This window comes from Mesoplodon bidens (genome assembly GCF_964165515.1).
Source record: "Mesoplodon bidens genome assembly, chromosome: 8".
In the NCBI taxonomy this organism is placed as follows: domain Eukaryota; kingdom Metazoa; phylum Chordata; class Mammalia; order Artiodactyla; family Ziphiidae; genus Mesoplodon; species Mesoplodon bidens.
The window spans coordinates 26,659,707-26,683,314 of record NC_138165.1 but is presented as its reverse complement, the minus strand read 5'-3'; the positions used below and the strand labels follow the sequence as shown (position 1 = coordinate 26,683,314).

Below are 23,608 nucleotides of genomic sequence, written 5' to 3'. Positions count from 1 at the left end.
AAGCTTCACATAGCTTAGACAATATATCACAAGACTCCTTTAACCGCCCCCTATAGATAACGCCTCTGATGTATGGATCACTATAGTAACGGTTTCAAAAGTTGTTTTTCAGGAACATGGAGTTAGTCTTGCCCAGTTCATATTGGTCGAGACCACCAACTATTCAATTGGGCCTTCTGCACTATTGGATAGATGACCTTTTGACATCAGAAGGCCAAAACACTCCACCCTCAGATCATACTAACCCCTCCATTTTCTGAACAAGCATCCCATGAAAAAGCATGTAGCTCAGTTGTGCATGCGCAGAACATGGGTTACTTCACCACCTTACCTCCATTCACCTTTCCCCAGGCCTCAGACCTCCCTACTTCTTTATCCCATAAATATCCCAAGCCCCTTGCCTTAGGGTAGGTGGATTTAAAATTTATTCTCCCTTTTCGTGAATAAACCTTTCCCCTGCTGCAAACTTCGGCATCTCAAGTGTTTGTCTTGCTGCACGTTGGGCAAAGAACTCGGTTTGGTAACACCAATACACCTTAAAAAGAGACTCTCACTCATTCTATTTTTTTATTTGAATTTTATTTATTTATTTATACAGCAGGTTCTTACTAGTTATCTATTCTATATCTCATTCTTTGTTTTTAAATAAATAAATATATTTATTTATTTATGGCTGCGTTGGGTCTTTGTTACGGCATACGGGCTTTCTCTAGTTGTGGAAAGTGGGGGCTATTTTTCGTTGCGGTGCGTGGGCTTATTGCGGTGGCATCTCTTGATGCAGAGCATGGGCTGTAGGTGTACTGACTTCGGTAGCTGTGGCTCATGGGCTCTAGAGCACAGACTCAGTAGTTGTGGCGCATGGGCTTAGTTGCTCCGTGCATGTGGGATCTTTCCGGACCAGGGATCGAACCCGTGACCCTTGCATTGCCAGGCGGATTCTTAACCACTGTGCCACCAGGGAAGTCCTCATCTCATTCTTTATACATATACTTTTATACAACCCAAGAACTGACCATATGGAGAAATTAATTATTCTATACCAGTAACTGCTGGATATATATACACATATATACGTATGTATATACATATATACGTATATATGTATACATATAAAATTTTTATTGTATAATTATACAATAAAATTGATAAACTATACACCCATGGAAAAGTATTTTTGTTGCATCTAGGACATTATAAAGCACTGTGGTTCGATAATATGGGGAAGTAGCAGTGGAGAGTAGGGACAGTGGTGATTTTCACTGTGACTCAGCCTTTGCAACTCTAAGGGATTGAATCAAAATTAGAAATTCTCTAGTCTTATATTACATTTAGTCTTATATTATATTTAGAAACCTGGAAAGGATGGGGCAACCAAACTGTGACGCTAAGAGGACAGAGAGAAGGGCAATCAGAGTGCAGGGAGCCTTTTTTAATACACTGCTGCCCAGGCCGAGAATGCCTGTAGATAACGCTTCAAGTTGGGCTGCCAATTCTCTTCTCCTGGGACGGCGGTCGTTGTGCTATTATTTAGGGCCACACACTGCAGTGATCACCATTCGTACTTTTGTCCCACTGTTTGGCAACGGTCTGCTCCTGAAACTCTTTGGGTCTCAGTTTCCTCCCCTGTAAAATATTGGGCTTGCATCACAGAGGAGGGTTTCTGGAACACGCTCACAGCAGGACACCTTGGCGCCTGGAAGCGGAGCTAGGCCCCGCCCTTGAGCCTTTCGGCTGAGGCTGGAAGGGCGGGGTAAGGAGGAAGGTGGGTTTTGTTCCCAAAGGGCGTGGGAGGGCGCACTACAAAGCGCCAGGCCTCCAGGCGCACACGCCCACCCTGCCGCTCTCCGGGCCCCGCCCCGCTGCGCGGGGGGCCGGACTCTGACCCGGGGACGGCCCGGCGCGCGCTCCCCGCCTCCTCCCCCCGGGCCCCGCCCAGCGGCGCGGGAGGGGCCGGGCTCCGGCGAAGGGGGCGGGCTCCGGCGAAGGGGGCGGTGGCCGCGGCGGTGACAGCCGCTCCCCGCCCCCGAGGCCGCCACGTCCCTCACGTACCACCCGGACGAGCTGCGGAGCGGCGACCTGGCGCCCGGGGCTCCGGCTCCTCCGGCGGGGCTCAGCATGAGGCTGGCGCGGCTTCTGCGCGGAGCCGCCTCGGCCGGTCCGGGCCCCGGGCTGCGCGCCGGCCGCCTCAGCGTCAGCCGCAGCCTCACCTCGGACTCGGGCTCCGGCCCGGCGCCCGAACGCGGCGTTCCGGGCCAAGTGGACTTCTACGCGCGCTTCTCACCGTCCCCGCTCTCCATGAAGCAGTTCCTGGACTTCGGTGAGTGCGGCCAGGACCTCGGGCCTTCCTGCGCAGCCCCAGCCGGGAGCTGCGGCCGCTGACCCCGGCCGGGCCCGGCCCGCGCGGACGCCCTCTTGTCTTCTGAGCGCCCCACTCAACGTCTCTCCCCCGGCGCCTTAGGCGCCTCCTTCCTCCCTCGCGGATGGATCTTTCTGCTCAGGTGCAGGGGCAGGCGAGATAGCTGGAAGCGTGTGGGTTTTTTTTGTTTGTTTGTTTGTTTTTGTTTGTTTGTTTGCCGTGTATTGTTGAAAAACAAACCCGGGGCCGAGGGCGGAATGACCGACCCTTCGCTTTTCAGCGCCCGTGTGCACCTCCGCGCTCGCAGCCTGGCCGTTTCGGAAGAGCGCAGCTCCGGTGGGAAGCGAGTGTGCTGATACCTCCGGGAGTCGCGTTGGGATTCTGCAGAGTGCTGATAAATGCTTAGTTTTGCATATGATGATTGCATAAAAGTGGCGTGCTGATAGGGGAAGCAGGTTATAACTGGCCCGGTGTTTCAGAGAATGTTTTCCTTGCCACTGGCTTAGGAGTTTCCACCAGTGGCACATTCATTTCGTCAACAACAAACTCTGGAGCACGCGTAAAGTGCGTGAGTACAATATGATGTGGGGTTTGTTTACCACAGTGACTATCGACTTTCCTCTTCCTCAGATGGGTGCTTCCTGGTTTTCTCTAGAAAGGATGCGGAGAGGAATTGCAAAGTCAGGCATTTAACTTTGACTTCTCATATGGGGGCGCTAAGGGGAAACGGGGAAAACTAATAAAGTCAAAATTTTGAGTAGGCAAAGTTATCTTCTGCATTTTGAGTGCTGTTTGGTCACTAACGGATCACTAGTGGCTTGAAAGATACCACCATGGTATCTTTTGGTATCTTGAACTTGTGGTTTACAGTGGCAGTTTTGTTTGGCTCAGAGCTCTTGGTTTTTGTTTTTACTTTAAAATGACTCTAGTGTGATTAAGGGGTGAATTTGGCCTTGTTCCCAAGTATGCCATTAAACTTTCACAAGAAAATGTTTTAATACAATAATTCCTGCTATTGACAATCTAGTTTTTGCTAAGGATGTCTCTTGCTAAATCAGCAAGATTAAATCAGTGAGTTTAAAATGCATTACTGAAACAACAGGGCTTTTTAGTTTAACTTTAAATGAAACTGCTTGCCAAAGGAGAATCTACAGCTGTTCTGCTTAGCATCTTGAGATAGGAGTGGAGGAGGAAGCAGGTTGCTTTCCAGGAATCAAACAACTGAATAGGACCTGCTGGGGGAGAAGCTTGAAGATGGTTGCTGAACAGGCATTGGTATTTTTTGCTTTCTGTTGCCTGAAAGACTCTTCTACATTTACTCGTTGCTTATGGCAGTTAGTATAGTGGTTCTGCGTGGAATCAATGCATCTTCCTGTGAACATGTCAAAATTTCCACTGTTTCTTAGAGAGCTTCTTCTCATAAACCTAGAGTTAAGAAACAGATTTTTTTAATGATAGCGACAACAGGTTATATAGGATAGGTTTTTGCAGGTCCTACGTTAATTAGACCCTGTGACTTGCTTAGGCTTGCTTAGGTTGTCTTAGTTCTAAGATGGGAGATGTGAGTAAGGGAGATAAGAAAGTATCCTCATTGCTGCTCTACAGTGTGGTTGGAAGGTCGGGAGTTGGAAGGTCATTCAGGCTGTCTTGTCCCTTGCCTCCTCTTCCTTGTCCTGTCATATGGTGATGCTACCAGTTGCCTCTGTGTCTCTCCCTGCCTTATGGCCTCCACTTACTGCTGTTCCCACTGTGTTTGGTTTCAGGATCTGTGAATGCTTGTGAAAAGACCTCATTTATGTTTCTGCGGCAAGAGTTGCCTGTGAGATTGGCAAATATAATGAAAGAAATAAGTCTTCTTCCAGATAATCTTCTCAGGACACCATCAGTTCAATTGGTGCAAAGCTGGTAAGATTCCCTGTCTTGTGTTTGCAATTTCGATAGAGTTGTAGACTTTAGCCAAAGTTAAAGCAAATACTTTTTTACTCTTCAGTGGAATCTTAAGGTAGTGGCAGCATTCCTCCTCCTTTGTTTGGATGTATCTGGGCTTATCCCCTGAATCCTGGACTGTACTATTTGGTTTTGAAAAAAAACAATCAGAACTGCACAGAAATACAAACACTATATTTAAGATTTGTGTTATTAAATCTGCAGGGATGTTATTTTATAATGTAATAAAAATATCTACCGTATGTTGATAGTTAGGGATTGATGTACATTACCTTTAATCCCTTCAATAACCCTGCCCAGTAGGCATGATTACCTCCATTTTAGAGACGAGAAAACTGAGGCACCTACAGATTAAGTCCTTTGCCCAAGGCAGTACCAGTCGTGGTGGAGCTGGGATTCAAACTCAGATTTGTTTGTTTCTACTGCCCCATGCTCTGGTCAGATTAATAAAATGTATTAAAGGGTGTAAATATTTTTTATAAACTGAATTTATTTTATTGAAGTATATTTTTATAAATCACAAAAGTTAAAATCTTTATTCTACCATTTAAAAACAATTAGAACTTATTAGAATTGTGTAGAAACTATGATCTCCCTTTTAAAAAATGACAGTAGAGGTATTAAAAGTGTGCACACATATGTGGCCACCTGTGTACAGCCTTTCTTGTTAATGTTATTAAAAGTGTTATTCTCTTAAGCACTATACATTTCAAACAAAAGAGTTTGCCAGATTTCAGTCTTAAATGGAAAAAATTGAGCTGCAAGACATTTCCCAGTTATGATTCGTGAGATCCTAGCTTTCCTGTTGTAGGCATTATAGTTTTGGGAGAAGCTGATCCAATGTCAGCTTTTTTTAAATAAGTGAAAGAAGTATGACTGCTACATAAATGATAATCAGATGCCATTTAGTCCAAGAATGTAACAGTTAGAAATGTGGTTTTAAGTAAGAGGAACTCTGATGGAAGGGGGACATACAATTTTCTATGGAGGCTTATTCCTGTTTTGTTTTGTTTTTAATTCATTAAAAATAGAATATGCTGCATTTTGAAATCTTATCTGTGCCTAACACATTGTAAGTGTTGATAATTTGATGCCAAAAACTCGGCCTCTGTGCACTGGTGCTGAATCAAATCTTGAAGACAAGAGTTTTGGGAGAAGTAGGAAAGAATAGCTTATTGCTTGGCCAGGCAAAGGGGGACACAGCGGGCTCATGCCCTGAAAAACTGTGTCCCAACCCAGGGAGATTTGGTGATTATAGCAGTGGTTCAAGGGCAGGGTTTGCTGATAAGGATCAGGGTATGTGCAGGGCCTGCAGTCCTTTAATCTGGCCTCAGGTGGTCTCCTGATGAGCTTCCTGAGGTTATCAAACTGTGGCCTTCTCTGGATTAAAGAATGCTAACATATTCCATTTGTTGGGGGTTTTAGTTCTGTAAAAAAGCTCAAAGATATTGTTATGTTTGTCCCTTGAGGTGGAACCAGGACCCTGCCCCAAGGCTGCACTGTTGTTTCTTGGCTGCTCCTCCCTTGTCTCTGCATCCCCTCCCTTCCCTGATTACCAACTGTTTGGACCTGCCCTTTGGAACTCAGGGAAGGTCGTGGAGGCTGGAGTCTATTCCCTACAAACAAGAAACAGGGGACACGGAAAGGCTTCCATGCCCAGGAGCCCCACAGGGTCCTGCTTGGTTTCAGTATCTCTTGAATAAAGAGCATAATTGTTCTTGCCAATAAAGAGAAAAGTAAGTGTTAAGTCACAACAGTAGACATCAGAATCACTTGACTTTGGAATGTGTTGGCAAGCAGTAAGGCATATTGCTTGTCAGAAACAACTTTCCAAACCAACATGTGGATTTACAGATTTTTAAAACACTTTCATTGCCCCTGGATGCCTGCTAAGTTATGGCAGTTTTAGATCAAGCCAAAGCAGACCTTACACTACTGATGGTCATTTAATGTTAGGTGTTTTGGCTCTGGCACTGCACTGCCACTGTGCTCCTCAGCATGACCTTCAGAGAGTCATTTGGCTTCACTCATTTTGCTCCTTTACCAGGTGATTTGCTCCCTTGAATTGTTAGGTAAATTAAAAACCTGCATTTTCATGACTTTTGTGTTTTTGTTCAGTTGTTTAAAAGAACCACGTGTTAGATTGTAAACTTTCAATAAACATCTGTTGACTGGACACAAACATCTAAAATTAAGTTTTTAAAGCAGAGGCATTTAAGTTAGACTCTTAGACCAAGGTAGGCTGGCCTCCACATTTTACTGAGACTAAGACAAGTTAAGTCATTTGCCCAATATCACATAGCTATTGGTGACAGACTCAGTTCTCATAACAGTCAGTATTTATACTGTAAGGTACAGTGGTAATTTTAAGAAATTTAAAAACTATCTTAGAGTATAGAACTTAAAAAAAAAAGAAGTAGGAAATCTTAAAATTCTTAAATCAAATTTAACCTAAGCTTTTAGGAGAAAACATGTACCTTTTTCTAATTATTGTCAGGCACTTTGCTTGAATGTGAATGGGTATAAAAATCCTACTTCAACCATAATTTGTTAAAAATTAATTAAAAATTAAGAAATGTTAAAAATGCCTTTTGAACATTTTCACAATATTAAAGTTTCAAAATGTAAAAGAACAGCTTTACAAGGGGTTGATTTGCATTTTAGGTATATCCAGAGTCTTCAGGAGCTTCTTGATTTTAAGGACAAAAGTGCTGAAGATGCTAAAACTATTTATGAGTAAGTACACAGTTTTGACCCTATTCTGAACACAATTTTTATACTGTTTGAACATCATATAAAAAATATAAAGGTATTGAGCTTATACCTGCTGTTGGGTCACTTTAGGAAAATTGATTAACTTTTAGTTTCCCACTACTCTAGAACATATGGTGGTATATGTGTCTATAGCAGCCCATACAGGCCAACCAGGTAACATAAGTTCATAAATTGGGCTGGACATAAGAAAAGCTTCATGTTCCTCTTAACTGTAGTGTAAAGAAAGATACAATTCAAATGTGATGACCAATATGGAAATGTAGATGTGGCCTCAGTGCCACTTGGATGATAGGGGACTGGTGAGGACTCTTGACCTGGAGAGTACATGCTTCTAAAGGACAGCCATCTCAGCTCCGCTGATCATTGCTGAGCAGAAACACTGCCCAGATCATCCGATCTGTGTGTGTGTGTGTGTAAGAAAAACTGCAAGTCTAGTTTTTTTTTAAAGTAATATCTCCTAATTTTGAAAGATTGGAAACTAATTAAATTTTTAACAAACACTGAAGGCCTACAAAAACTTGTCTATGGGTCTCCAGTTTATGACCAGTGGTCTGTGAGACAGTGTAAGTAATGTGACCTGTTTAATAATCAACATACCAGGACTAATAAGCCCCATAGTGCCCTAAGGAAAGTTACCTGCTTATTCCAGTGAATGTTGCTCAGAACTTAAAGACTACCTCTTTTGTTGTTCTTCGAGTGCATTACACATTTTTTATTTACTGTCTTTAAAGGTGATAGCAACATTTCACTTTTTAAACATGATTTTGGTCTGAAAATAACATCAAGAATTTACTCTGTGTCTAGGTATGCAGCATAGTTTACACAGGTGATGTCATTTAATCTTTAAAATAACTCTACTGAGGTAATACTGTGTGCACAAAGAGGTTAAGTAACATAAGATAGCATTAAGGTCACAGAGATAGCAAATGGATTTGGACCCACTCAGTCTTACTTAAAAGGAAACATTATGCTGTAGAACCTTCTGGGCAAAGTTATTCAGAGCTGAATTTTAAAAAATAAGGTGAGCAGCCAGGCAGAATACTGCTGGTTTTGGTTTTGACAGGAGAGAGAGATGTGAAATAAATGATTAAGGAGTGACTAGAAATGATGAGTTGATTGTTGTTTTTGAGGAGTTTTGTTGTTTATATTTTGGATTAAGTTTGGTCTCAAAACTAATTACAAGCTAGGAATTCCAAAAAATGTTTTGAGTAGTGAGAGCATCATTGGAATAGGTTAATAGCATTCAAGATGATGACTTTGAATGAGAAAGCACTCATTTGGAAGTGTAAATTCTTATGGGTATATTACAAGATGGATTTTGTTACTTCATAACTAGGACTTCTTTCCTCTTTTATTTAGTTCTTTAAATTAACCATGCAGTAATGTCTAACGAATGATAGAAATGGGAAGCCTGGATGGCTTGAAGATTTTTCTTTGAACACAACATTCACCTTTTCTTCTCCCATTTTTTTTTAAACTCATTGGATGAATGGACTTAGAATTCTTTTCTACTTTTCTAAGTGGCCCTTTCTCTTTTTGAACCTGGGGAATAGTTCCAAAACAGACAGCCTTTATTGGCTCATTCATCTTCATTCCTTACAGAGCATGTGTTCCCTAGAAGCAAGCGCTCTGTCTTCCCTTATGCTGAATGTCCCTGGATCCATCCTCATAGCAAGTGCTCAGACAATCTTAGTTAATAATGGTTAAAGAAAACCCTTCACATTTGTAGGATTGTGTTTTGTGGCAGCCTTACTTTTAGGAGTTCCAAGAAAATAATTACATCTCACAAGTTCTATTTTGGAATTCCTTAACATCTCCATAGATGTGGTATATTTTATCATCTGAAATATATTTAAATAAGTGTAAGAAAACATGCACCGATGCTTCTTTTACTGAATTAGGGCTTCCTTGCCTAGTATGATTGAGTAAACTTAGATTTTAGTATCCCATTCACTTGCCAAAATATTTGGCTGTTTCAACAGACAGGTTTGTTTAGCTTTACAGATACTGTAATACGGATCAGGAACCGACACAATGACGTGATTCCCACGATGGCTCAGGGTGTGATTGAATACAAGGAGAGCTTCGGGGTGGATCCTGTCACCAGCCAGAATGTTCAGTACTTTTTGGATCGTTTCTACATGAGTCGCATTTCAATTAGAATGCTACTCAATCAGCACTGTAAGTGTCTGGAAGTCAAGAGAAGAAGCTAAATAAGATGTGTTGGTATATTTTAAATTTATTTAGAAAACTTCCTTTTAGGGAGAATATTTAATTTTACTTTTTCACGTATTAAGAAAAGCAAATAGGGCTTCCCTGATGGTGCAGTGGTTGAGAGTCCGCCTGCCGATGCAGGCGACATGGGCTTGTGCCCCGGTCCGGAAAGATCCCACATGCCGCGGAGTGGCTGGGCCCGTGAGCCATGGCCGCTGAGCCTGCGCGTCCGGAGCCTGTGCTCCGCAATGGGAGAGGCCACAACAGTGAGAGGCCTGCCTACCGCCAAAAAAAATAATAAAAAAGCAAATAGACTGCCATACAAAGGAGCTTTTTTTAAATTGAGTTTTTATGTTTAACATTATGTAAAATACTATGTTTATGTTTAAGGAAAATACTTGTTCTACTGTTTGCTACCAATTAGAGAAACAGTATTCAAATCTGGACAGGGGCATTAGGTATTTTAGCTTATTTTATTTGTTTTTTATTTTTTGATAGCTTTATTATTTGGTGGAAAAGGCAAAGGAAGCCTGTCTCATCGAAAACACATTGGAAGCATAAATCCAAACTGCAATGTGGTTGAAGTTATTAAAGGTAAGTACCTTTCTCCTTTCAGAAAAAATGAAAAAATCAAAATTGAGTATTATTTCTTGCTATTAAAATAATTATTTATATCATGAGATAAAATGTTAGGAGTGGATGTATGGGTTTGAATATAACTTTATAATGCTAACTGTGCACTATGAATAGGACGAATGTTTTGTTGATACAGTGTTTTGTTAGGCAGAGTGTGGTGATAGTATGAGGCTATCTGTTGACTTCAAAATATTTCCTCCTCCCCCCTTTCTAATTCCCTATATTGGAGCCATAATTCATAATAGTTTGGTTTGCATCTTTCCACACTTTTTTGTGTTTGTACCGTGTATACTCACACACATACATAACTGTTGGTCTTATATTGTTTGTTTTTGGAAAATGGGTACTTTGTGTATGTTTTTCTACAAGTTTACAGACACTGTACCATGTGCAGTACATATGGATATACACCAGCTTATTGAATGGCCATTACGGATGTATCAGAATGTATTAATCCATCCTCCTATTGATGCCTACTTCGGTTGTTTTAAATTTTCTATTACCAACAGTACTGCAGTGGACATCCTTAGATATGTGCTGACTTTTGCTAGTATTTTAGAAGGCAAGATTCCTAGAATCAAAAATATTTAAAGTGCATTTAAAATTTTGATACCTCCAAAAACGTATCAATTAATGAGAGTGGCTATTCCCTAAACCCTTACCAACTCTAAATTTTTGTTATCTGTATTATAAATATTTTCTTCAGCCTTCTGGTTTTCTTTTTACTTTGTTTATGGTGTCTTTTCCCATACAGATATTTTAATTTTTTGTGATCATATCTGTCATAGTTTCCTTTCTGGCCTTTAGGCTTTGTCATGTCATACTTAAAAAAGACCTTCCCCAAACTAAGATTATTAAAGTATATTTTTTTCTATAGAAAGTTTAAAATTTTCTTTTGTCTATATACTGTTGCCATCTTAATGCATGAAACAGAAGTAAATTTATTTAATGACGTTTTTGTTTTGATTCACACTAGATGGCTATGAAAATGCTAGGCGTCTGTGTGATTTGTATTATATTAACTCTCCCGAACTAGAACTTGAAGAACTAAATGGTAAGCCTGATGCCTTTTCCTTAATGATTAGTGTTATGATTACCAGAGAAGGAATGATAAGAAGAATTTAGATTTGTTTTAATTAAAAGAACTTTTCATCAACTTCTTTATTGGATATGAAAGCTGAGGGAGAGCAAATCATGTTAAAAAATATATGTATTTATGTGTGCGTGTACATATATATATATTTTTTAATTTAGTTGGATCCTTTCTGAAAGACATTTTGGCTTTTTCTTCCCGTTTTCCTTATTTTTAATTGATAATATTGATTCTTTGCTTATTTTTGATTTTCTGGTTAGTCGTGGAAAAAAGTGATGCCGAGAAAATTACATCTGACTTTTATATGTACTTCAATAATGTATGGTTTACCCTTTAAGATTTCTATTTCCTGAGTTGTAAACCATTTTTTTATTGTTGAGGAAGTAAAAAGACTGGAGATGTAAAAGAGGAAAGAAAGGGCCTCCCTGGTGGCGCAGTGGTTGAGAGTCCGCCTGCCGATGCAGGGGATACGGGTTCGTGCCCCGGTCCGGGAGGATCCCATATGCCGCGGAGCGGCTGGGCCCGTGGGCCATGGCCGCTGGGCCTGCGCGTCCGGAGCCTGTGCTCCGCAGCGGGAGAGGCCACAACAGTGAGAGGCCCGCATACCGCAAAAAAAAAAAAAAAAAAAAAGAGGAAAGAAGGATGCTCATCTATATGAGAATCTGATTATTTCTGATGGTCTTCTTTTTACCCTGACTAGTGCCTTTTGGACACAAAAGGTTTAGATGCCTTGGAAGGAGATTGATGAGTCTCCCTATTTTTCCTTGAGGTAGGGTAGTTTGATAGAGGGACAAACATTTCCTAAGTTAAAATCACCCTTTAAGAAGAATAAAATTAAATAGGCTTTACTGAGTTGTATTCTGGACCTTAGAGTGGGAGGGCAGTGGAGGAAGTTGCCCCTTTGAAAATAGAATTGCCTGGTTTTCTAAAGCCGTATGGTACCATTCAGTAAATAAGAACCACAATGCACAAGTGATAGTTTGGGAACCTGAACTGCTGTGGGCAGTTTCCAGATGTACTGTCCATGTTTCCAAGGGACAGTATTCAGTGGAGAGTCCAGTTTATTGGCTGAATTAGAATTCTAAGGTATGGAGACTCTTACTCCTTTACTAAAAGTTCTGCTTTACTTATTATCTGCCCTCTACCCCCAGCTGGGCTCCTATTAAATGTTTGAATGTAGAATTAGTGGTCCTTGATAAATTGATGCGAGCTCAAAGTTTTTATTCAGATCTATATCCGTTGAAGTGCCTAAAATAAGACAAAACGTTCCACCCGGGTGAAACAATTAAAAAATGGCTTTTTAAAGAAAGAATGTATTTATGTGGGTTGGACCAAGTAGACTTTAACACTTCTTTTTGGAAGGTAAAATTCCGACCTTAAGGCTGAGTGTCTTAAACAGACTCACCGTTGTAGACAAGAATGGGAAGATGGGTTGGTAGATCATTATGCAGGATTGCAAGAGTGAGTGCAGGACTCATGTTGTCACAGTCAGTTATAAATTTGTGTGAGCATTGGGTTCAAACACTGATTCAGTGAAGAACTGGTGTGGCCCTTCTCCCCCAAATAGTACTATCCTCCATAGTAAATGTTTTCTTTTCATCACTACACAATATATTCTTTAAAATGCTCTAAGCACATCTCTCTGTACTTTCATATTTTTCTCTTCTGCTCTGTAGCAAAATCACCAGGACAGCCAATACAAGTGGTTTATGTACCATCCCATCTCTATCACATGGTGTTTGAACTTTTCAAGGTTTGTAAAATAGTATTACATCACCTTTATCAGTCCTTTTCTAAGGTTAGGAATCTGCTTTGAAAGTTTAAATACTGTACTGCATTTTCCTCAGTTTCATTAAAAGATACCCTTTCATGTTCGGTGTCATGTCACATCACTGGAGATCAGCTGTTTGTCAACACTCACGGGCCCCTCAGTTTAGTGGTAAGCTCAGACCTGGGACTCAGAAAGACCTGGATTTGAATTCCAATTCTGCCACATAATATGTTTGTGACCTTGGGCAAGTCACTCAACCTTTCTGAGCTTCAGTTTACTCCTCTGTAAAACAAGGATAATACTATCTAGGTTATTTTGAAGAGAATAACATACTAAATTCTAATACAATGGCAGCACACTATAGGTGCTCAATAAAGTTTTATTTATATTTTTACAAAACAAAATATTTAGAAGAATGATTCTCAACTTTCACCTCTAAAGGACCAGTCCCACCGTTACATGCATTTTTTTTTGAGAAAGTCATTTATATTGACTTATAGGACTTTTGCTGTTATTTTTGCTCTTTACAACAAATTTTGAAAACTAAATACAATTATGCTAATAATATTGAGAGTACATATTTTCTCATCAACACACCAATGACACTTGCTGGTAGACAGGAAAGTGAGTGATGAGGAGTGGTACGGGTCCATGTGGCTGAAAATGACACCCCAAATCAAGCCTGTAGTCTCTCTCAGTGTGGTTACCATGTCTTCAGCCAAGAGCCTGTGGAAGAGAGAAGAGGTGGCTTTCAGCCTGCATGAAAAAGAAAAATACAGTGAAACACAGAAAAACTGGTTGACTGTCTTAGAATAGCAAAGATTGAACAATGTTCTTGGTTCTAAGACAGCAAGAACATATCGAATATCTTACAAAAATCTTTCTACCAAAGTGGTTAAATGAATAAACGATTGGCACTTCAAGGATTAAAAGTAACTTTTTTCCTTGAAATTGCAGTCACATAAAGATCTTGTTCCCCATGATGCTTTATAAAAGAAATATTACCATATTATGTAACAGATTTTATATTATGTCAGTGATAATGGCTTCTGTCTGAAACCTTATCTTAAATGGCCTTTGGTAGAGATGACAGAATCTCCTCCTCAGGGGACTCAATCCTGATTGGTGTTCCAGGGCCACACACTCTTATTTCCAAGTTCAGTCCTGTCTTTTGCCTTTTAAACTGTATCTAGTCTTAGCAGTTCCTACTCCAGTGCTACATGTCATGTTATCACTTAGTGCTTATGATATGTTGGCACTGTGTACCCTGTATCCTTTAGAAATTGGTCAAAACAGTTTTACAGTGTAAATACCCTAGTTTCAAACTAGTGGTAACTTGGATTCATTTCTACATCATAATAAGACTTGCTATTAATACTAAATGAAAAAAATTGTTTTTTCTTAAAGCAATTTATGAAAATTAAAATGGTTCTTTAAAATGGAGATGAAACTGTTTTCAAAAAACAAGTTTGCCCATTATCTACCAAATTATAAAAATATTTGGATAGAATTTTCTGCTTTCATGTAAAACTAGTTAAAAGTGTCGAGGAGTCTGGTTTTGGAAAATATGCAGAATTTAGTTGAGATCTTTAAATCTAAATATCTACCAAGTCCTTCAAAACTGACTTTTTTTTTAAGTAATTCTTTAAATATGGTTATAAGAATTATGATTCTCTGGCATATTTCCATTGAATTAAATTTTTAGAAAAATTTCAAGTAGTGCATATGTACTTGAAAATTGTAATTAGTTTCTCTCTTTAAAGTTGCATTTTTAATGTAACCCTTATGTATTTCAGAATGCAATGAGAGCAACGATGGAGCATCACGCCGAGAAAGGTGTTTACCCACCTATTCAAGTCCACGTCACACTGGGTAATGAGGATTTGACTGTGAAGGTAAATGCTGTTCTTTGTTTATTTTTTAAAATTGATGTACAGGCATGCACATATTTTCTAGAAGACAGTTTATTCTTAGGAGAAAGAAATTCTGTAACTAATTGATAATAAGCACATTGCTTCATTTATCTGGCAGGTTATGGAATATTCCCTTGAGTCTGTTTCTATTCTGGTCCTTCATCCAGATGATTCAAGTTAAAGTAAATCCTGGAGACAGTTTAGCAGAATCATGAATGTCCACTTTGGTATCTACTTTGATAAGTAAAATCTAACATACTTGGATATTTGTAGTGTTACGTAGATAGTACATAATTTTTCATTTTTAAACAATGCTTTTTAATCTACTTTTGTTTCATTTGATTTTCATAGCAAATTTTAGTTAGGAGCAAAGGTAATTTTATTCTCAATTTTACAGATATGAAACTAGACACAGTGATTAGCTCATTATTAGATGGCCAATAAATGACACAGGACAGTCTTTTGACCCGAGTGCCAGGCCTTCTCTACTACATTTTTCAGATAGTCCAGTTTCTTAGAGTATGATGATGTTTCTCTCTTTAAAATAGTCATTTTAAATTTTGTATTAAATTAATAAATGAAGAGCATATAAAAATCATATATGTCAGGTCCTTGCCATTTGTAGGTCACTACTCAGAGATAGTCTTTTAGTTAGTTCTTCTGGTATTTAGGTAGTTTAAAGTAGTATTCTAATATTGCTATTTCTGAAATTAGAAAATTTTAAATAGCTAACATCAGCTTTCAGTTATGGTAGCTGAGAAGTTAGCTCTCTTAGAGCATCTCCCCTCTTTCTCCTCCCCCAGCCTCAATTGCCATTTTCCTAGCATTTAAGTTCATACATGGAATTATAGACTAAAAATAATCATCTTGCAGAACTTTTGAAGGCAACTACTGTTCCTTTTTTTCTTAAGTATACAATTCAGTGGTTTTTAGTATATTCACAAGGTTGTACAACCATACCACTGTCTAATTTCAGAACATTTTCATCACTCCCAAGAAAAAACTCAATGTTCGTTAGCAGTCACTCCCCATTTCCTCCTCTCCCCAGCCTTTGGCAACCACTAATCCACTTTCTGTGTATGGATTTCCCTGTTTTGGACATCTCATAAAAATGCAGTCATACAATATGGTCTTTTGTGACTGACTTCTTTCACTTAGTATAATATTATAGCATGTATCCATTCCTTTTTATGGCTGAATAATATTATGTTGAATGGGTATAAACATATTTTGCTTATTCATTCATCAGTTGATGGACATTTGGGTTGTTTTCATTTTTTGGTTTTTATGAATAACGCTGCCATTTGTGTACAAGTCTTCATGTGAACATTGGTTTTCAGTTCTCTTATGAATATACCTACAAGTTGAATTGCTTATAGGTAACTCTGTTTAACTTTTGAGAAATGCAAAACTCTTTTCCAAAGTGACTGTACCATTTTACATTTCCATCAGTAATGAATGAAAGTTCCAATTTTCCACATCCTTGCCAACATTTGTTATTGTCAGTCCTTTTTTTTTTTTTTTCTTTTTGCGGTATGCGGGCCTCTCACTGCTGTGGCCTCTCCCGTTGCGGAGCACAGGCCCCGGACGCGCAGGCCCAGCGGCCATGGCTCACGGGCCCAGCCGCTCTGCGGCACATGGGATCCTCCCAGACCGGGGCACGAACCCGCATCCCCTGCATCGGCAGGCGGACTCTCAACCACTGCGCCACCAGGGAGGCCCAGTCCTTTTGATTATAGCCATTCTAATGGGTGTAAGTGATATATATCTTCTTTGAAAAAATGTCAATTAAGATCCTTTGCTCAGTTTTTAAGTGGGTTGTCTTTTTATTGTTGAGCTATGAGTTCTATTTATTTATTTTCTATCATAGATACTAGTCCCTAGTGAGATATATGATTTGCCAACATTCTCCCATTCTGTGGCTTATCTTTTCACTTTCATCATAGTGTTCTCTGGAACACAAAGGTTTTAATTTTGAAGAATTGCAGTTATTCTATTTTTTCTTTTATTGCTTGTGCTTTCAGTGTCACATCTAAGAAGAAACCATTGCCTAATCCAAAATCATAAAAATTTATGCCTTTGTTTCTTTCTAAGAGTTTTATAGTTTTAGTTCTTATGTTTAGGTCTAATTTGATCTAATTTGAGTTAATTTTTATAAATGGTTTGAGGTAGGGATCCAGTTTCATTCTTTTGCACGTAGATATCCAGTTGTCCCAGTACCATTTGTGAAAAAACTTCTTTCTCCATTGAATTTTCATGTCATCCTGGTCAAAAATCAATTGCTTGTAAATGTATAGGTTTATTTCTGGATTCTCAATTCTATTCCATTGGTCTGTATATCTCTCCTTAAGCACATTTTGATTATTATTGTTTTGTTGTAAGTTTTGAAATTGGCAAATGTGAGTCCTCAAACTTTGTTCTTCTCTTTCAAGGTTGTTTTGACTATTGTGGGTTCAATGCATTTTCATAAGAATTTTAGTATCAGCATGTCAATTTCTGCAAGAAACACCAACTTGAATTTTTATGGGGATCGTGTTCAATGTTTTAGATCAGTTAAGTCTTCCAGTTCATGAACAACAGGATGTCTTTCCACTTATTTAGATCTCTTTAATTTCTTTCATCAGTGTTTTGTGATTTTCAATGTACAAGTCTAACACTTATTTTGTTAAGTTTATTCTTAATTATTTTATTCTTTTGGGGCCTACTGTAAATGGGATTGTTTTCTTAATTTCATTTTTGGATTGTACATTGCCAGTGTATAGGAATATAATTGATTTTTGTGTACTGATCTTGTATCCTGCAACCTTGCCAAACTCATTTATTAGTTTTCATAATTTTTTTGTGAACTCCTTAGGATTTTCTATACACAAGATCATGTCATCTGTAAATAGAAATAATTTTACTTCTTCCTTTCAAATCTGTTTTTTTTCCTTGCCTAATTGTGTGGCTAGAACCTCCAGTACAATGTTGAATACAACCAGTGTCCTTTTCTTTTTACTTATCTTGGGAAAGCTTTCAGTCTTTTTTTTTTTTTTTACTTTTATATGATGAACTTTTTAAAATTAATTTATTTTTGTCTGCATTGTGTCTTCTTTGCTGCACACGGGCTTTCTCTAGTTGCAGTGAGTGGGGGATATTCTTTGTTACAGTGTGTAGGCTTCTCATTGAGGTGGCTTCTCTTGTTGCGGAGCACAGGCTCTAGGTGTGCGGGCTTCAGTAGTTATGTCACGTGGGCTCAGTAGTTGTGGCTCACGGGCTCTAGAGCGCGGGCTCAGTAGTTGTGGTATACAGGCCCAGCTGCTCCACGGCATGTGGGATCCTCCTGGACCAGGGCTTGAATCTGTGTCCCCTGCATTGGCAGGCGGATTCTTAACCACTGCACCACCAGGGAAGCCCCGGAGCTCAGTTATTAAGTGTATATATGTTTATAATTTTATATCTTCTTGATGTGTTGACCTTCTATCATTGTAAAATGTCCTTCTTTGTCTCTATTAACAATTTTTGACCTAAAGTGTATTTTATCCAATATTAGTATAACCATCCCAGCTCTCTTTTGGTTTCTGTTTTCATGGTGTATGTTTTTCCAGACTTTTTTACTTTGAACCCCTGTTTGTGTCTTTGAATCTAAGACATGTCTCTTGTAAACAGTATATGGTTTGATCAATTTTTTAAATCCATCCTGCCAATGTCCACCTTTTAATTGGACTGTTGAAGCCAGTTACATTTAACATAATAGTTGTTAATGTAGAATTTACATTTGCCATTTTATCATTTTTTTCTGTATATCTCATGTCTTTCTTGATCCTTTATTTCACCATTACTGCTGCTTTTTTTGTTAAAATGATACTTTTTAGTTTATCATTTTAATTTCCTTCTTGTTTTTTTAAAAATTATATTTCTTTGAGTTATTTTCTTAGTGGTTGTCCTGAGATTATACTTAATATTTATTTATAGCAATCTAGTTCAGATTATATACCAACTTAATTTCAATAGTATACACAGACTTTGATCCAGTATAGGTCTGTTCCCTCCCCCTCCCCATCCTTTGTGGTGTTATTGGCATATACATATACATGTCTTTATACATTGTATGCCCATCTACACAGATTTATAATTATCACTCTGTGCAGTTGTCTTTTAAATAATACAGGAGAAAAAAGTTATGAACAAAAAAATACACTTAAACCATCCTTTATATTTATCTATGTGGTTACCTTTCCTGGTGCTCTTTCTTTATTCATGTGGATTTGATTTACTGTCTGTTGTTCTTTTATTTTAGGCAGAAGGATTCCCTTTCGTATTTGTTGATAGAGGTGGTCTACTAATGATGAACTCAGTTTTTGCTTATCTGAGACTGTCTCAATTTCTCCTTCATTTTTGAAGGATAATTTACTGGCTATGGAATTCTTGGTTGATAGTCTTTTTCTTTCTATATTCATTTCTTTGAATATGTTAATCCTACTGCCTTTTGACCTTCATGGTTTCTGATGAGAAACCAGCTGTTAATCTTTTTAGAATCCTTTGTGTGTGATGAGTCACTTCTCTTGCTGCTTTTAAGATTCTTTCTTCTTGGCTTTTGACAGTTTGATTGTAATCTGTCCAGGTATGGATCTCTTTGAGTTTATTATACTTGGAGTTTGAAGAGCTTCATCTTTTTCATCAAAATCAGGAAGTTTCAGTTATTATTTCTTCAAATATTCTTTTGTCCTTTTCTCTTTCTTCCTGGAATTCCCAATATGTGCATGTCAGTACACTTGATGGGAGTCTCACAGGTGTTTTTGATGCTTTGTTCTTTTTTTTTTCTGTTTCTCAGATGGGATGATTTCAGTTGACCTGTCATCACTATTGATGATTCTTTCTTACAAGTATTTAAGTCTGCTGTTGAGCCCTCCTAGTGAATTTTTTTGTTTTGGTTATTACACTTCTCAACTCCAGAATTTCTATTTAGTTCTCTTACATAATTTCTATTTTTTTATTGCTATTCTTTATTTGGTGAGACATCATCCTCATACTTCTTTAGAAATGATTTCCTTTAGTTCTGTAAACATATTTAAAATAGCTGATTTGAAGTCTTTGTTTAGTAAATTTGAGTTTCCTCAGGTATAGTCTCTATTGATTCCTTTTTTACCCTTGTGTATAGAGCACACTTTCTTCCTTCTTTGTATATCTTATAATTTCTGTTGAAAATTAGACATTTAAAATAACATGGAGACCTTCAAGATGGCAGAGGAGTAACACGTGGAGCCCACCTTCCTCCCCACAAATACATCAGAAATACATCTACATGTGGAACAACTCCTACAGAACACCTACTGAACGCTGGCAGAGGACATCAGACTTTGCAAAAGGAAAGAAGCTCCCCACATACCTAGGTAGGGTAAAAGAAAAGAAAAAACAGTCAAAAGAATAGGGACAGGACCTGCACCTTGGGGAGGGAGCTGTGAAGGAGGAGAAGCTTCCACACACTAAGAAGCCCCTTCACTGGCGGAGACGGGGGGTGGCGGGCGGGTGGGGAGCTTCAAAGCCACGGAAGAGAGCGCAGCAATAGGGGTGCAAGGGCAGAGCAGAGAGATTCCTGCACAGAGGATCGGTGTCAACAAGCACTCACCAGCCTGAGGGGCTTGTCTGCTCACCTGCTGGGGCGAGTTGGGGCTGGGAGCTGAGGCTCAGGCTTCGGAGGTGAGACCTCAGGGAGAGGACTGGGGTTGGCTGCGTGAACACAGCCTGAAGGGGGTTAGTGCACCACGGCTAGCCGGGAGGGAGTCCGGGAAAAAGTCTGGAACTGCCTAAGAGGCAAGAGACCATTGTTTCAGGGTGTGTGAGGAGAGGGGATTCAGAGCACGGCCTAAACGAGCTCCAGAGACGGGCACGAGCTGCGGCTACCAGCGCGGACACCAGACACGGGCATGAAATGCTAAGGCTGCTGCTGCAGCCACCAAGAAGCCTGTGTGCAAGCACAGGTCACTATCAATATCTCCCCTCCCAGGAGCCTGTGCAGCCCGCCACTGCCAGGGTCCCGTGATCCAGGGACAACTTCCCCAGGAGAACATACAGCACACCTCAGGCTGTTGCAGTGTTATGCCAGCCTCTGCTGCTGCAGGCTCACCCTGCATTTTGTACCACTCTCTCCCCACCAGCCTGAGTGAGCCAGAGCCCCCTAATCAGGTGCTACTTTAACCCTGTCCTGTCTGAGCAAAGAACAGACACCCTCAGGTGACCTACATGCAGAGGCAGGGCCAAATCCAAAGCTGAACCCCAGGAGTTGTGCAAACAAAGAAGAGAAAGGGAACAGAATAAAGAAAAAGAATGAAAAGAATTGAGGACACTCTCAGAGACCTCTGGGACAACATTAAAGGCACCAATATTCGAATTATGGGGGTTGCAGAAGAAGCAGAGAAAAAGAAACGGACTGAGAAAATATTTGAAGAGATTATAGTTGAAAACTTTCCTAATATGGGAAACGAAATAGTCAAGTCCAGGAAGCGCAGAGTCTCATATAGGATAAATCCAAGGAGAAACATGCCAAGACACATAGTAATCAAACTATCAAAAATTAAATACAAAGAAAATATATTAAAGCAGCAAGGGAAAAGCAACAAATAACATACAAGGGTATCCCTATAAGGTTAACAGCTGATCTTTCAGCAGAAACTCTGCAAGCCAGAAGGGAGTGGCAGGACATATTTAAAGTGATGAAAGGGAAAAACCTATAACCAAGATTATTCTACCATGCAAGGATCTCATTGAGATTTGATGGAGAAATTAAAAGCTTTATAGACAAGCAAAAGCTAAGAGAATTCAGCACCACCAAACCAGCTTTACAACAAATGTTAAAGGAACTTCTCTAGGCAGGAAACACAAGAGAAAGAAAAGACCTACAAAAACAAACCCAAAACAATTAAGAAAATGGTAATAGGAACATACATATCAATAATTACCTTAAATGTAAATGGATTAAATGCTTCAACCAAAAGACATAGACTGGCTGAATGGATACAAAAACAAGACCTGTATGTATGCTGTCCACAAGAGACCCACTTCATACCTAGGGACACATACAGACTGAAAGTGAGGGCATGGAAAAGATATTCCATGCAAATGGAAATCACAGGAAAGCTGGATTAGCAATTTTCATATCAGACAAAATAGATTTTAAAATAAAGACTATTACAAGAGACAAAGAAGGACACTACATAATGATCAGGGGATCAATCCAAGAAGAAGATATAACAACTGTAAACATGTACCCAATATAGGAGCACCTCAATACATAAGGCAAATGGTAATGGCCATAAAAGGGAAAATCGACAGTAACACTATCATAGTAGGGGACTTTAACACCCCACTTTCACCAATGGACAGGTCATCCAAAAGGAAAATAAATAACGAAACACAAGCTTTAAATGGTACATTAAACAAGGTGGACTTAATTGATATTTATACAACATTCCACCCAAAAACAACAGAATACACTTTCTACTCACGTGCTCATGGAACAGTCTCCAGGATAGTCCATATCTTGGGTCACAAATCAAGCCTTGGTAAATTTAAGAAAATTAAAATCATATCAAGTATCTTTTCCGACCACAACACTATGAGACTAGATATCAATTACAGGAAATAATCTGTAAAAAATACAAACACATGGAGTCTAAACAATACACTACTAAATAACCAAGATATTGCTGAGGAAATCAAAGAGGAAATCAGAAAATACCTAGAAACAAATGACAATGAAAACATGACGACCCCAAACCTATAGGATGCAGCAAAAGCAGTTCTAAGAGGGAAGTTTATAGCAATACAATCCTACCTTAAGAAACAAGAAACATCTCAAACAAAAAACCTAACCTTAACACCTAAAGCAATTAGAGAAAGAAGAACAAAAAACCCCCAAAGTTAGCAGAGGGAAAGAAATCATAAAGATCAGATCAGAAATAAATGATAAAGAAATGAAGCAAACAATAGCAAAGATCAATAAAAAAAAAGCTGGTTCTTTGAGAAGATAAACAAAATTGATAAACCATTAGCCAGACTCATCAAGAAAAAAAAGGGAGAAGACTCAATAGAATTCGAAATGAAAAAGAAGTAACAACTGACACTGCAGAAATACAAAGGGTCATGAGAGATTACTACAAGCCAATAAAATGGACAAACTGGAAGAAATGGACACATTCTTAGAAAAGCACAATCTTCCGAGACTGAACCAGGAAGAAACAGAAAATATAAAATCACAAGCACTGAAACTGAGACTGTGATTAAAAATCTTCCAACAAACAAAAGCCCAGGACCAGATGGCTTCACAGGCAAATTCTATCAAACATTTAGAGAAGAAGTAACACCTATCCTTCTCAAACTCTTCCAAAATATAGCAGAGGGAGGAACACTCCCAAACTCATTCTACGAGACCACCATCACCCTGATAGCAAAACCAGACAAAGATGCCAAAAAGAAAGAAAACTACAAGCCAATATCACTGATGAACATAGATGCAAAAATCCTCAACAAAATACTAGCAAACAGAATCCAACAGCACATTAAAAGGATCATACACCATGAACAAGTGGGGTTTATCCCAGGAATGCAAGGATTCTTCAATATATGCAAATCAATCAATGTGATACAACATATTAACAAACTGAAAGATAAAAACCATGTGATCGTCTCAATAGATGCAGAAAAAACTTTCGACAAAATTCAGCACCCATTTATGATAAAAACCCTCCAGAAAGTAGGCATAGAGGGAACTTACCTCAACATAATAAAGGTTATGTATGACAAACCCACAGCGAACATCGTTCTCAGTGGTGAAAAACAAACCATTTCCTTGAAGATCAGGAACAAGACAAGGTTGTGCACTCTCACCACCGTTATTTTACATAGTTTTGGAAGTTTTAGCCACA

General features: G+C 39.0%; 1 protein-coding gene across 1 annotated transcript in view; it reads left to right on the top strand.

Annotated features, from left to right (window-relative positions):
• The first annotated feature begins 2,035 nt into the window (after window positions 1–2,035).
• Window positions 2,036–23,608, top strand: part of PDK1 (pyruvate dehydrogenase kinase 1) — a 37,983-nt gene continuing 16,410 nt past the window's right edge. The window contains exons 1-8 of the mRNA XM_081242996.1: window positions 2,036–2,317; window positions 4,120–4,261; window positions 6,968–7,039; window positions 9,075–9,259; window positions 9,791–9,886; window positions 10,905–10,982; window positions 12,698–12,774; window positions 14,589–14,687. Of these exons, the coding sequence (XP_081099122.1) occupies window positions 2,116–2,317; window positions 4,120–4,261; window positions 6,968–7,039; window positions 9,075–9,259; window positions 9,791–9,886; window positions 10,905–10,982; window positions 12,698–12,774; window positions 14,589–14,687 (951 nt within the window). The 5' untranslated portion in view covers window positions 2,036–2,115. The remainder of the gene's footprint in view (window positions 2,318–4,119; window positions 4,262–6,967; window positions 7,040–9,074; window positions 9,260–9,790; window positions 9,887–10,904; window positions 10,983–12,697; window positions 12,775–14,588; window positions 14,688–23,608) is intronic.